Source organism: Columba livia, chromosome 2 (genome assembly GCF_036013475.1).
Source record: "Columba livia isolate bColLiv1 breed racing homer chromosome 2, bColLiv1.pat.W.v2, whole genome shotgun sequence".
In the NCBI taxonomy this organism is placed as follows: domain Eukaryota; kingdom Metazoa; phylum Chordata; class Aves; order Columbiformes; family Columbidae; genus Columba; species Columba livia.
Genome location: NC_088603.1, coordinates 145,325,857 through 145,339,316, shown reverse-complemented (window position 1 = coordinate 145,339,316; position 13,460 = coordinate 145,325,857). Strand labels below are relative to the sequence as shown.

General features: G+C 33.8%; 1 protein-coding gene across 6 annotated transcripts in view; it reads left to right on the top strand.

The window, feature by feature from the left end:
• Positions 1–13,460, top strand: part of CSMD3 (CUB and Sushi multiple domains 3) — a 631,749-nt gene that overhangs the window by 455,197 nt on the left and 163,092 nt on the right. For all 6 annotated transcript variants that reach the window (XM_065054280.1, XM_065054281.1, XM_065054284.1 and 3 more), the window contains 3 exons: positions 5,047–5,185; positions 7,468–7,655; positions 10,530–10,724. In XM_065054280.1, coding sequence (XP_064910352.1) covers positions 5,047–5,185; positions 7,468–7,655; positions 10,530–10,724 — 522 coding nt within the window. The remainder of the gene's footprint in view (positions 1–5,046; positions 5,186–7,467; positions 7,656–10,529; positions 10,725–13,460) is intronic.

Genomic DNA, 13,460 nt, shown 5'->3' with positions numbered 1-13,460 from the left:
TAAAGGTCCCTTCCAACCAAAACCATTCTATGATTATATGGATCTATATTTAATATCTCTTATTAAAAAAAGAAAAAGAAAAAAATCAGACATTTTCCTTCTTTTGTTAAGATGCAATGAAGTGAATATATAAATAAACAAATAAATAACGTAAAGTTCTGGAATAGTACCTTGTTGCCTTCCAGAAAGATTAAAGTGTTTTTAGGTAAAAATCAATAAAACAAACAACCAAAGAGCCCCCAAAACTAGTAAACGCCACACCAAAAGCAAAAATCCACGTGTACTTCCTCCCACAGAAACAATGAATGCTAATATCATCACACAGATAAACTGTCTGGCACCATGCTTGCTTAGCTTTGTGTTTACACAGAGTTTTATAAATACAGATTGACGTAACCTACATCTAGTTTTCACTGTGTAATACATTAAAAACATATTTTTTCATAGTATATTGACATTTACTTTTATTTTTAGATTGGTTATTACTTTTGTTCAGTCCTAGGTCTTGTGTCTAATAGTATAAAAGATGGGTATCCTTTAAACTTTGTTTTCAGAGCTGGTCTGCTCTCAGTTAAAAACAAAATTATGACACTTAATGCTGTACACATTAAATTCAGAAAATCATGGATTCTGAAGCACACAAGAATTTATTTCAAGCACACAGGGAAAGAAAGTATTTAAACAACTTCAGAGAAGTTAGGGAACTGGAAAAAGCTACACTGCCTAATTTCATTTTTCATTAGGTCATGTTGATTTTCTTAACTTACTATCTAATTAATTGAAAATTAATCTAAAACTGCTGCATCTAAAGAAAATTCTAACTGGGAGATATTTTACAAAGTTGAAGATTAATGCAGTTTTTTACTGCTTTTGATAATATAGCTTTAAATAAAATACAGTTTGACTGTCTAACTTCATGTACTTTTCATTTATTGTCTGGAGAGTCTTTCTGATTATCAACTACACCTTGGCAAGGATTAAATGAAAGAACCGGTCTCCCTGTAACAGGAAAAGTAACTGCTGTTGTGTGCAAATTAAAGAGTGGATTAGAAAGAAGCTACTATTCCGCAAATATTATGTCAATGAACTTAACAGATAACTGAACTAAATCAAGACCACATCAAGAAAGTATAATGAATGCAGACACTTACACGAAATAGTCTCGAACAAGGACATAACAGCCAGAGTTAACATCTTTGTATCATCATATGGAAGTTCAGGGTGTCTCAGAAGATATCATCAGACTAATGCAGTTTAGAGGTCATGGCAGTGAAGTCTGGTTGCAGTGAATAACTTTAACATCTTCCTTGGTACTCTACATTTTCATTCTTGAGATACACGTAGTGCAGCCTGAACCATTAAAATACTTCAAGAATGTTCCAGGTTATAATGAAGAACACTATTTCCAAGTGATGAGCAGGCTTTTCATTCCATACAACCTCACAGTTCAAAACTCTTCAGCACGAACAACTAGTTCAGTAAGAGAGAAGGTTACAGTGACTTCTTTTATAGTTAAAGGAAGTATACTGGTTTTCAACAATATAACCTTACATTGTTTCAGAATTGTAACAAAACATATTAAATAATAAGATTCTTCTGATTAGAAACAGTACCCATTTGAATCTTGTGAAGACAGAGAAATTGCATTATTATGCGTATTTTAAAAATAAGTAAATGTTATGTATTAAAAAAAACCAAACTTCTCCAGTCTCTTCCCTTGTAGCTAATGGAACATTTTGTAGCAACTGAAAACCTCTGAGAAAATTCTGTAATGATAAAATTTGTGTTTGGTGATTGTTAAGAGAAGCAAAAAAAATTGTGCTAGGTCTGGAAAAAATATTATATGAATTTACTAGTACTATTGATTTATAATATTTATGTGTTGTTATTTACATGTTGCTATTTAAGCCTCTAAGTGCTTTTACACAAATTGTGATTTTGGAATTCATTGCCACTTATAGAAACAAAGTATAATGGAAGATTTTAATTTTTTTTGGGGGGGTGTTGTTTGTTTGTGTTTTTTTGTTTGGTTGGTTGGTTTTTGATTTTTTTCATTTGTTTTTTTTTAATGTAATTTAGCTATTTATTGCTCCCTTTTAACAGAAGAAAAATATCTAAGATGTAGAAAGACTATATTCATGTGTATTGTAACTGTGGATACATTAATCTACGTAAGTTTTCTAGTAGCATGCTTGAACTTGTGATTTATTTCTCATGACATTAGAAAATACTGCACAGATTTCCCACCCAGTTAATTTACATCTGTATGTGGTGGGTTGACATGCCCATCAAGTAGCTCTATCGTTCTCCTCCTCAGCAGGATGGGAGGTAGAAAATAAGATTGAGAAAAACTCGTGGGTCAACATAAAGGTAGTTTAGTAAAGCAAAAAACAAAAGCCACACAAGGAAGAAAAGGAAAATGAAAGATTTATTCTCTACTTCCCATCAGCAGCCCATGTCCAGCCACTTCCCAGGAAGTAGGGCTTCATCATGCATAACAATTGCTCCAGAAGACCAGCTTCATAATAATGCATGCCATCCCCTTTCTCCTTTCTGTTGGCTTTTATATGGCATGGAATAGCACTTTAGTTAGTTTGGATTCGTTGTCCTGACTATGTGCCCTTCCAAGATCTTGCCCAGCCCCAGTCTACTGGTGAGGAGGGAATGTTGCAGAGAGATTTTTGATGTTATGCAAGCATTGCTGAGCAGTAACCAAAACACTAGTGTGTTATCAACACCTTTCTAGATACCAATACAAAGCACAAGCACTTCAAGCACAGCTGCGACGGAGAAAATTAGTTCCATCTCAGCCAGATCCAATACATTGTACATATCATATTGATCTGTACAGATCATCTGGAGTGCCATCATATGACACACACAGGACAAACAGGTGATCAGGCCCAGTCAGCATAGGTTTTTCAAAGGTAGGTCTGGCATGACTAACCTGTTCTATGAAAAGGTAAACCTCTTGCTGGATGAGGGAAAGGCTGTGGATGTTGTCTACCTAGACTTCAGTAAAGCCTTTGACACCATTTCCCACAGCATTCTCCTGGAGAGACTGGCTGCGTATAGCTTGGAGAGGTGTATTCTTCACTGGGTAAAAAACTGGCTGGATGGCTGGGCCCAAATAGTTTTGGTGAATGGAGTTAAAACCAGTTGTCAGCTTGTCAAAAACAGTGTTCCTCACTGCCTAGTATTTGGGCCAGTTCTTTTTAATACCTTTATCAAAAATCTGGACGAGGGGATCAAGTGCACCCTCAATAAGTTTGCAGACAACACCAAGTTGGATGGGAATGTTGATCTTCTTAAGGGTAGGAAGGCTCTAGAGAGGGATCTGAACAGACTGGATCTATGGGTGAAGGAAATTCTACAAGGTTTACTAAGACCAGGGGCTGGGTCCTACACTTGGGTCACAACAACCCCATGCAATGCTATAGTTTTGGGGAAGAGTGGCTGGAAAGTTGCCTGGTGGAAAAGGACCTGGAACATTGGTCAACACCCAGGTGAATATGGGCCAGCAGTGTGCTCAGGTAGCCAAGAAAGCCAGCAGCATCCTGGCTTGTACTGGGAATAGTGTGTCCAGTAGGACTAGAGAAGTGTTTGTCTCCCTGTACTTGGCACTACTGATGCCACACCTTGAATCCTGTGTTCAGTTTTGGGCCTGTCATCATAAGAAAGACATTGAAGTACTAGAGAGAGTGCAGAGGAGGGGGACAAAGCTGGTGAGGGGCCTGGAGCACAAGTCTTACGAGAAGTGGTTGGGGGACCTGGGGCTGTTTAGCCTGGAGAAAAGGAGGATGAGGTGAGATCTTGTTGCTGTCTACAGCTACTTGAGAGAAGGTTGTATCATGGAGGGTATTATCTTCTTCCAAGTCACAGGACAAGAGGAAATGGCCTGGTTGCACCAACGGATGTTTGAATTGGATATTAGGAAAAATTTCTTCACAGAAAAGGTTGTCAAGCACTGGAACAGGCTATCTGGGGTAGTGGTTGAGTCACCATCCCTGGAGGTGTTTGAAAGATGTATAAATGTGGTGCTTAGGGGCAGGGTTTAATGGTGGACTTGGTAGTGTCAGGTTAACAGTTAGACTTGATTATTTTAAGGATCTTTTCCAACCTAAATAATTCTATGATTCTATAAGTGATTTAGGTAACCTTTTTGCTCAAAGGATCTCTGTTACAGAAGACATGAGTGATCTTTTCCCTGGTACTGCAGATGACCACTTTGTAGAATTCAATATGTCAAAATAAGTCTCTATAAATCTTGCTAGAATCTTTTGCATAAAATCTAAGTTCTTTCAAAACAGATCTTTAGAACACATGCTTATTCTCTTGTTCTTATTTGATATCTCAGTTAAAGAATTCTGAACTACAGAACTTTATGAGGGTAGCGATACTTTTGTTCCTTTTATTAAGTATTTAGATTCCTGGAGCACAAACACACAGCATCTAAGAACCTCAAAATCACACAGAGAACTGTGTTTGTTTTATTCTGCGTGTACTTGAAAGATATTTTTTTTATCTCTGAGTTTGAAAGCTGCAACTACTATTATGTTTTTTGTTGAATTTAATTTATGTTATATCAGTCTTGATCTGAATTACTCATCAGTGCTATCTGCTGAAAATGCAGGTAGTTGCATGATCAGTGTAAGCAGATCGTATTTCATAACCTAAGAAGCTTCTTTTAGAATGCCTTTAGTAAGCAGTAGAAAATGAAGAGCCTATCCAGTCAAGGGGTGTTTTTTGTGTCTGCAGCTAGAGCATTTCTCAAGTTCACAGTATTTGCAGAAAAACCTTGACATAACATTATGCAGGCAAATAAAAGGACATGTAGAACAAAAACGAGTGCTTCACTTAGTAGTATTAGCATTTGTCTAAGGAGAAATGTGAATACATTTTGTATTTCTGTTAAAGCTTTGTAAATACTTCACTTTTTTCTTGTTTAACCTTTCGAGGACATAAAATGTCAGTGAACAGATTGCTGGTACTTGCTTCATTTTCTCTTACCTTCTCTCCTCAATTCCAATTTCTTTTTATTCACAGCTCCCTGTGGAGGAAACTTGACTGGCTCATCAGGTTTTATACTTTCACCAAACTTCCCTCATCCTTATCCCCACAGCAGAGACTGTGACTGGACTATCACTGTTAATAATGATTATGTTATATCACTAGCATTTATCAGGTAAACTGCTACTTACTCATAATTTTTAAAGTCCTGTTTGTAACTATTATTGGCAGTTGTTCAGAGCTTTGTAGGGTAGCATATATATACTTAACATAACTGTCAAAGTGATTAGTAATTCTTATCTTTGTTAGTAGTCACAGCAAAGACATTAGAGGTGGAGCTTGGGACCTCATTGCTCTGATTCAGTTAAGAGCACCCTCAGTTTACATCTGCTAATGTGGAAGTAGTTGCAGCTCAATTTGCCAAGATTCTCTTCGTGAGAAGGCAGCATGGAGTAACTCACTGAATTCTTTGCAGTCCAAGAGGATGGTCTTTAGTGATGAAGCCTATTGATTAGTCATATTTTGTTTGAGACACTCACGTGCAATTTAACCAGAATTTCAAAAGTATTATTTAAATGTAGCTTTATTAATTCATATCATTTCAGGATGCTTCAACAACATACTTCCTTTTGTTCTGTTTTTAAAATGGAATAGTTTTAGCATTTTCCTTTATCACAACTCAAAATGAAATTGATCTAAATAGAATCTACAGAGGAATTTCTGCTGTCTGCATTGTATGTAACCCATAAAGTAAATTAATATATGTATTATTTGTGAAAAATATGCATTCCAACCAGAGCATATGATGATGTCACAGAAAAGTTAAAGGTAGCACTTGTAAAGTCCCATGAAATTTAAGTCCTTCTTATGCTGGATGTTCTAAAATAGTGACTTTATTATTCTGATCAGTGATAATGTGATGATTTGTGTAGTGATGCAGTTTATATAGTTGTTTATTCTTGGTGCTCAGTGATATAGTATGTGTTTTGAAGAATTCCTTTGAAACACTCTGTTATATTTACAGAATTTAAAAGTTAACTATTTTCTTGGTGATTTCAGAATGCTTTAGGTTGCCAAGGAACTTTCTACTGTGCCATAGCACATATAATTTTTCTGTTTCCTGAAATATGATCTCAAAATTTAAGAATATTTTGCTCTTCATATTGTGCATGAAGATAGAAGAGATCCATCATCTTGTAATAAACCAAATATTTTACAACGTGACTCAGTACAGTATATTAACAGTTTATAAATCCAAAATATTGTGAAGTTGTTCTTAAAATCTGGACAATTGTTATGATTTTTCACAGAAGTTGACAAGCTTCATCTTAGTCATATCAAATTGCATACTTACTGAGGCTTGTTTCACTTAGAATACACAGATAGTTCCAGAGTGAGAAAAGCCCTTCCTGAATAGATCAAGCTATGGATAGTCCTCTGAGTACTGTTAGATAGGCTTTTAAATTCAGACACAAACTAGTGCACTTTAAAAATCAAAGCTGTTGAGCTGGCATTTGACTTTTGCATTTCTTTTGTAAGGAAATGTTTTGGAAATAATTCAGAAGTTAAAAGATATTTTCCCTGAAGGAGCTGTATCAGGTCTTCAATGCCTTTATTTATTTTAATCAAGAGCTACTATCAAGTAGATTAAAAATAATTCAAGTGGATAGGTTTTTCGTTCACAGATTCACAGAATGTTAGTGATTGGAACAGACCTCAGAAGATCATCTAGTCCAATCCCCCTGATGGAGCAGTTTTTAAAAGTTTTTTAAATTATTTTTTTTTTTTTGGTACAAAGATGATTTTATAAATAAATTTTGTTAACTCTTTGGCTTTAAATAAAATTGAGTTTGAAATTAAGTAATTAATTAACATAATTACATATATAACTAAATTAATTTAATTTTTCAAAAATATGTAAAATTGGTTCAAAAGAAAATAGGAGGTTTCAGTACCATACCTTTTCATTTAAGCTGATTAGAGGTAAAATGCTTTTTGCTCCTAGGTTTCCTGAAAGATAATCCCCTGGTTGTGTGAAAGTGTTCAGTCTGACTGGAAACTGTGTACACTGTATTTGGCAGCTGACCGTATTTTATCATAAAGCATTTCTGCAAAGGGTTCCAGTAGATCTATGCTGTTTAATTCTCTAAAGCTTTAGCAATATTGTTATTAATATTTTATATGTAAAAAAAAGTCAACTTTTTTTTTTTTCTTTTTTTTTCTGGCTAGCGGCAAAAGAATCGTTCTAACCAGAGAACCAATAAATATAATATTTCTGTCGTTTTCTAATAAAAACTAGAAACCACTATTCTGACAATGGAGTTTGTTTGGTTGTTTGGTTTTGTTTTGTTTTCTCCTTTTACATAAACAATGATGATAAAACTTATTCAAGCTAATAAGAATGCAAATGTTAGGCACAGCATATTCTATCTAATATTTCTCTTTTTTGTTCTACAGTTTCAGTATAGAACCAAATTATGATTTTCTTTATATCTATGATGGGCCAGATGGTAATAGCCCACTGATTGGGAGCTTTCAAGATAGCAAGCTGCCAGAGAGGATAGAAAGCAGTTCAAATACCATGCATCTGGCTTTTCGGAGTGATGGATCTGTTAGTTTTACTGGATTCCACCTAGAGTACAAAGGTAAATAAAATTGTTTATCTTAAAAAGTCTAATGCACCTAGTATGCACAGCCAATGATATAATGTTACTGTAACTCAAATCTTAGCTGTCTAATGAAACAATTGCTTTTAGTCCATAAGTAATTATTACGGAAAATCATTTTTAAAATACTACTACAGAAAAAAGCCTTCGAAATAATACAGCTAAAATTGTATTGCACACATTCTCCAACATTTTCTGTGATGTTCTGCTAGACTCACCCTTTTGTGTTTACAGCTTAATTACACTAATATTCTTGGAATGAAAGGGAAAGTCCTATAGGGGCCATCAATGTCTTGAGTTCTTCAGATGGAACAATATGACATTGCTGGTGAAGGACTTTTATTCCTGGGTCCTAGGAGTACTTCTGTTTTATTTTTATAAATTTGCTAATACAGTATTCCTATTTGATCTTTTTTTTCACAGGTTCTCAGCTAGACCTGGTGAATCTTTTTTGCCACATTTGACATAATTCTTCATATATTGTAGTGTAGTGTACTGACTTTCTTTACAAGTTCACTTAGCAGCTACTTCAGATTTGCAGTGGTAGTTTGAAGGTGCTAAGTATTTCAGGCTTTTTTTTTTTTTTTCAGAATAGTTTTTAGGAAACTGTATTTCTATAGTGACATTGTGGCTGTTTAGTCAGCAGTTTCAGGAGTCTGTCATAACTGTATTTTTGGGGAAAAGAAAATTACAAGGCTGTAATTTTTCCTTAGAGATAATATGTGCTGTGACGAATCATGTCTTCCCTCAGTTTTTTTATTTATGTACCAGACACAATAGATTATTTTATCTTTCTCTCTCTTTAATTTCTCATGTAATACTAATCTCTACTTTATCAAAACATCTGAAACCTACTAGAATTATGAAACATGAATTTCTTATCGTAAGAATGGTGATCTCACAATATCAGCTGTCTATCAGTTCAAATCTATACCAGTTCAGTAAGAAGAAAAAATGTTTTATTTATTGTAAAAATGTTAGTTATGCTCCTAAATTATCCTTTTTTTTTTTTTTTTTTTAGATGTGAGAATTCTGACTTGAAATAATTTTCAGTTTTTCCTAAAGTCTGCCAGATTTCTCAAGTGACAGTGTGGCTTACATAGTAATTATTAATAGCTATGTGACATCTCACAGACTTGTATGTTTTAACTTTTGATTGTCCACCCAAATTTTTGAATAAGAGTGTTGCAGCAGTTTTGGCCTTTCTTTCTGTGGTGTCCCACTGTAATTTGAAGCCTTACCACTCAGAACAGGAGACAGCTGTAATAGGCACCACACTACAACTACCTGATACCGGATTATCAAATCACTGTTCTTAATAATTATGTGATGTAATTATTACTTGTTATTGTACTGGTTTTCATATAAGAAGCACTCTCTGTAGATTAGCAAATCCTTATACGTTGTTAATCACTTTAGGAGATCTTCACATTCTTGTGGAAGATGTGAAGCTGAAATTTGAAAAAAAAAAACATTTTGTGTTTCCATCTTCAAACGTAAATGTACATTAATGGTTTTGTAATATAAGTCTTTTTCTCCTCTCAGAAATACTACAACATAAAAACAGCTTTAGGGGATCAAAGCAACAATTATAAGCTTGTCCGCTCAGTTTCTTGTCTGTAGTAGTAACCAACAGCTGATATGTGACTAAATTATATAAATGTCAGATATATAATAATTTCTCCTTGTTATCTGTAAATTTTCAGAAACTTCATCTTAGAGACTGCCAGAATTGGATGAAGTGTCTCTGTATTTAGAGATTTTAAATGGCCATCCAGGAATTTCAAAGCTCATATAGTCTTTTGGAAACCATACCTACCTGTAGCAGAAACTTCCACAGTGCAAATATGCCTAGAAAAAAACACCTCTTTGATATATTAGAAAGTTGGCACTGGTCTTGCAGAAACCGTTTAAGTGTTCTCTATTGATCTTCTTCACAATACCATTAAATGGTAAAGAAGAAAATCAGAAATTTCTGTCTTCTGTTTGATAAAATAAATTACTCCAAACTCCATCCTGCATAGCACAAAATCATCTGTTTCATTCCAATTTCTACCATTCCCTAATACATTTTACAGTTTTTTTCCTTAATGGAAAAACATCACAAATTTTTTTCTAATATCTTTACCTGTTTTCCCCTTCTTCATAGTAATGTTGTTAATCAGATGTGCTGAGGGGTTATTTTTGTGCAGTGTGTTATGTCTTGGATATTAAACACACTGATATTCACGTTATAGAAGGATGTGGAAAGGAAAGATATGAGCATATGCATATGTTTGAATGTATTTTAATATTTTGAAACAAATTACTCTAAATAGCACAAAAGGACAAAAATTTAAGGAATAATTTCACATTTTGTCCTCCAGTAAGGGAAAAACAAAGAAACAAAAAAAAAAAAAGAGAAAGAAAAAAACCAGTACATCTTATACGTCATATGCACAGGTATTAATTCTGAAGAAATTCTTGTTTGCATACTGCTTATTTTGTAACAAACTACTTATGATGATTTCCCCCACTTACCAGTTTTCAGACCACGGATTTTAAAACTAGGATCTGTCTAATCTACTAGGGCAGTGTTCAGTGATCTAATTTCATCTAACTACATAACAATGTCATTGGTTATAATGAAGTCTGGAAAAATAGTTCTCATAATGTACCTCCATAGGAATTATCTAGGAGTAATATAGGAGACATGGTTTTGGTCATTATATAGCAATTTGTACAGTCTTTAAAATAAAGGAGAGAGAACATTTGATTTAAAACTTCGTGTGTCTACAGGGTGCTCAAAGAAGACCTAAAATATAATGTTTTAAATTATTTTCAGAATTCTGTTTGCATTTGTTTCCTCTGTAGCAAAGCTTCGTGAGTCTTGCTTTGATCCTGGAAATATAATGAATGGAACAAGACTCGGAATGGATTATAAACTGGGGTCAACTGTCACATATTACTGCGATGCAGGCTATGTTCTTCAAGGGTATTCTACGCTAACATGCATCATGGGAGATGATGGAAGACCTGGATGGAACAGAGCCCTGCCCAGTTGTCATGGTAAGAGCAGTTTTTCATTTATTATAGTTGCTGTTTTTATTATCCTTCCTTTGTCACATGGAAGAAAGAGATACAAAATTAGAAGCAGCAATTCTAATAGACTTCTCTTTCAGGACAAAGCCTTTTTCAATAGTACATTTAATAAAAATTAACATATTTAATAACTCAGGATAAACATTGTTTCAAGTTTTTAATAACATTAGCTAAATAGTGCTATGAGTTATTTTTACAAATAGAGGTTAATAGTAATGTCCTCTGTGCCGACCCATATTCTTGAATTGGCAAATTTACAGCAGAGTATATATCCCTATACTCTGCTGTAAATTTGCCAATTCAAGAATATATATGTATTTAAATACAGTGTTAACTATACTCTGGATGTCACTATATGTTTGTTTCTCGTTCTTATTAATGACTTTTAAACCACATAGATGAAATATTTTGTATATAAAACATTACATCATTTAATCTGTTAGGAATGTGATCTCTCAAAAAATTCAGCCTTGAAGTGCACCAAATATCCAAACATTAAACTTTTATGTATATGAAGAGCTCCACTTATTTCAGGATTCTTCTAACTTTAGTTAAGTTACCACTGACTGACTGTCTCAAGCATAAGCATTTGAACTCCAAGAAGAGATTCAATTTTTATTTTACTGATTTGATATTAATTCTGATCAGCAATTGATAGCCACTTCAGAAGAAAAAATATTATTTTCATATATTCTGTAAGATTAAGCACAAAACCTCTCCATCTAGCCAGATATTAATAAACAACACAAAACCGCCAAATTGTAAAATTAGCATTTGCTTTATAAGTTAAAGTCTTCTCATTATCATGTTATTTTCAATTGTTTTTCATAATTTGAAGACAAAAAACCTGTTAAATCCGTGTTGAGTTTGAATATATTTAATTCCAGTAGAATATGGATTTGTTGTGTACTTAAATTTCTATTGGAAAGTGGATGGTGAAGTACCAGCAAAACAGAAAAAAAAATAAAAAAAATATAAATATATATAATATAAATTGTCAGCTATAAAGAGTAACCAATACTAAAAGAATGTGAAGAACTTCAATACTTTCATTATCCACCAAAACTATCATAGCACTGAACACCAAACTTTCATGGCGGCAACCTGGAAATCTGGCTCTAGCAAACTTTTGGAAATGCATTCAAACTTGTAGACTTTGTGCAATGGAACTCAAAAATATTTTCCTCATCTTAAAATGAGATATGAATCCTGTTTTTTAGAGAGGAGTTGGTAAGGAAGGTTGTTGTGTATAAAAGGAGAACAGTTTCCTTCTTTGGAAGATCTTTTTCATAGGTAATGAAAGATAAAGAATTTCTTTATCAATGATGCAACAGTTGTGTCTATTCATGCCACTTATAATCTACTTAAAAATCTTCCGGTGTTATCTATTTTAACATTCACTAAAGAGAGAGTGTTTTGCTTAGAAAGACTGACATATTTATAAAAGGAAAAGAAAAAATATTTCATAATGAAGGGGGTAGGGCATATCTGTCACTGATTCTAACCAGACCACTCTTTTTCCTGCATGATCAAGACCTTATTTCAAAGATGGCAAACTGCATGCTTCTTTAGGAGGTGATGTCACAAAGCAGGCTCCATAAAAATGCCCTAGCTTTGCAGTTTTCACATGTTTTTCTTATATGGCTTTTCCTCCAGTTCAGAGTTGATGGAGATTTGTATATACATAATCAATGCTTTCCACTTTTGCAGGATTTGTCTCAAGAAAAGCAGAACATTTATATAGCCTTGAGAAAGGCAATATCAACTGATTAGCTTTGAATTACATGGAGCTGCCAGAAACAGTTTGAGAGCTTAATTTTGCCTCCTGACCACCCATCTTACCTACATAAAAAAATTTGCTTAGCAGATAAATGAGATTCCTCTGCTTTGGCAGTTACATTTTTTGAAACTCCATTGAAACTGATAGGGCTACAGTGAAATGTATTATACAGCACACCTCAGTATGTGTTGTTTTGTGGGTTTTTTTTTCATTTTTTAATTTATTTTTAAGAAAAAAAAAAGTAAATGAGAATCTGAAAGCCCTTTATACTTGTTATAATTTGATGCTTTAGGTATGAAGTAAAAAAAAAAAAAAAAGGCTATTTATCATTCTCTCTAAACTTTTACATTTTTGATATCAATTTAGAATCCAGATTCTTCTGTTAAATTCTTTTGAGCCATATTTAGCCATACAGCTTTATAAGGTAAGTGAAGTATCTCACAATATGGAAAAGAAAAATAGTACTAATGAGTATTCTCATTTTGCTCATATTTAGAGCTAAGTAGGTCGGAGGAGAGGCAGAGAGAACTTTCAACACTCCAGATGGCTCTCTGGACTCAAGGGACATGCTTTACAATGTATAGAATTGGTCTTGTAAAGAATATAATTCAAGGAACATAGAAAAGCTTTTTTTCTTCTATGATAATTTGTGTCAGTAATACTTGATCACTTCCACAAAGATAATGATTAGATAAATAACGTGGATAGCATGAGAGTGAAACTGATACGGGGGTCCAAAGTCCTCAAAATTCTTGTTGCAATTAATATGAATATTTTCACTGGATAGTACAATCTCAACAGAGGAGGATAGAGTACCATTTCTATACCCATTCTGAATAACTTGGCATAAATTAAGGCACATGGATGGCCCATGTAGAGGAAGGAGTTATGGGCCTTGTTTTAAAGTGTAGCCTTTTAAATAA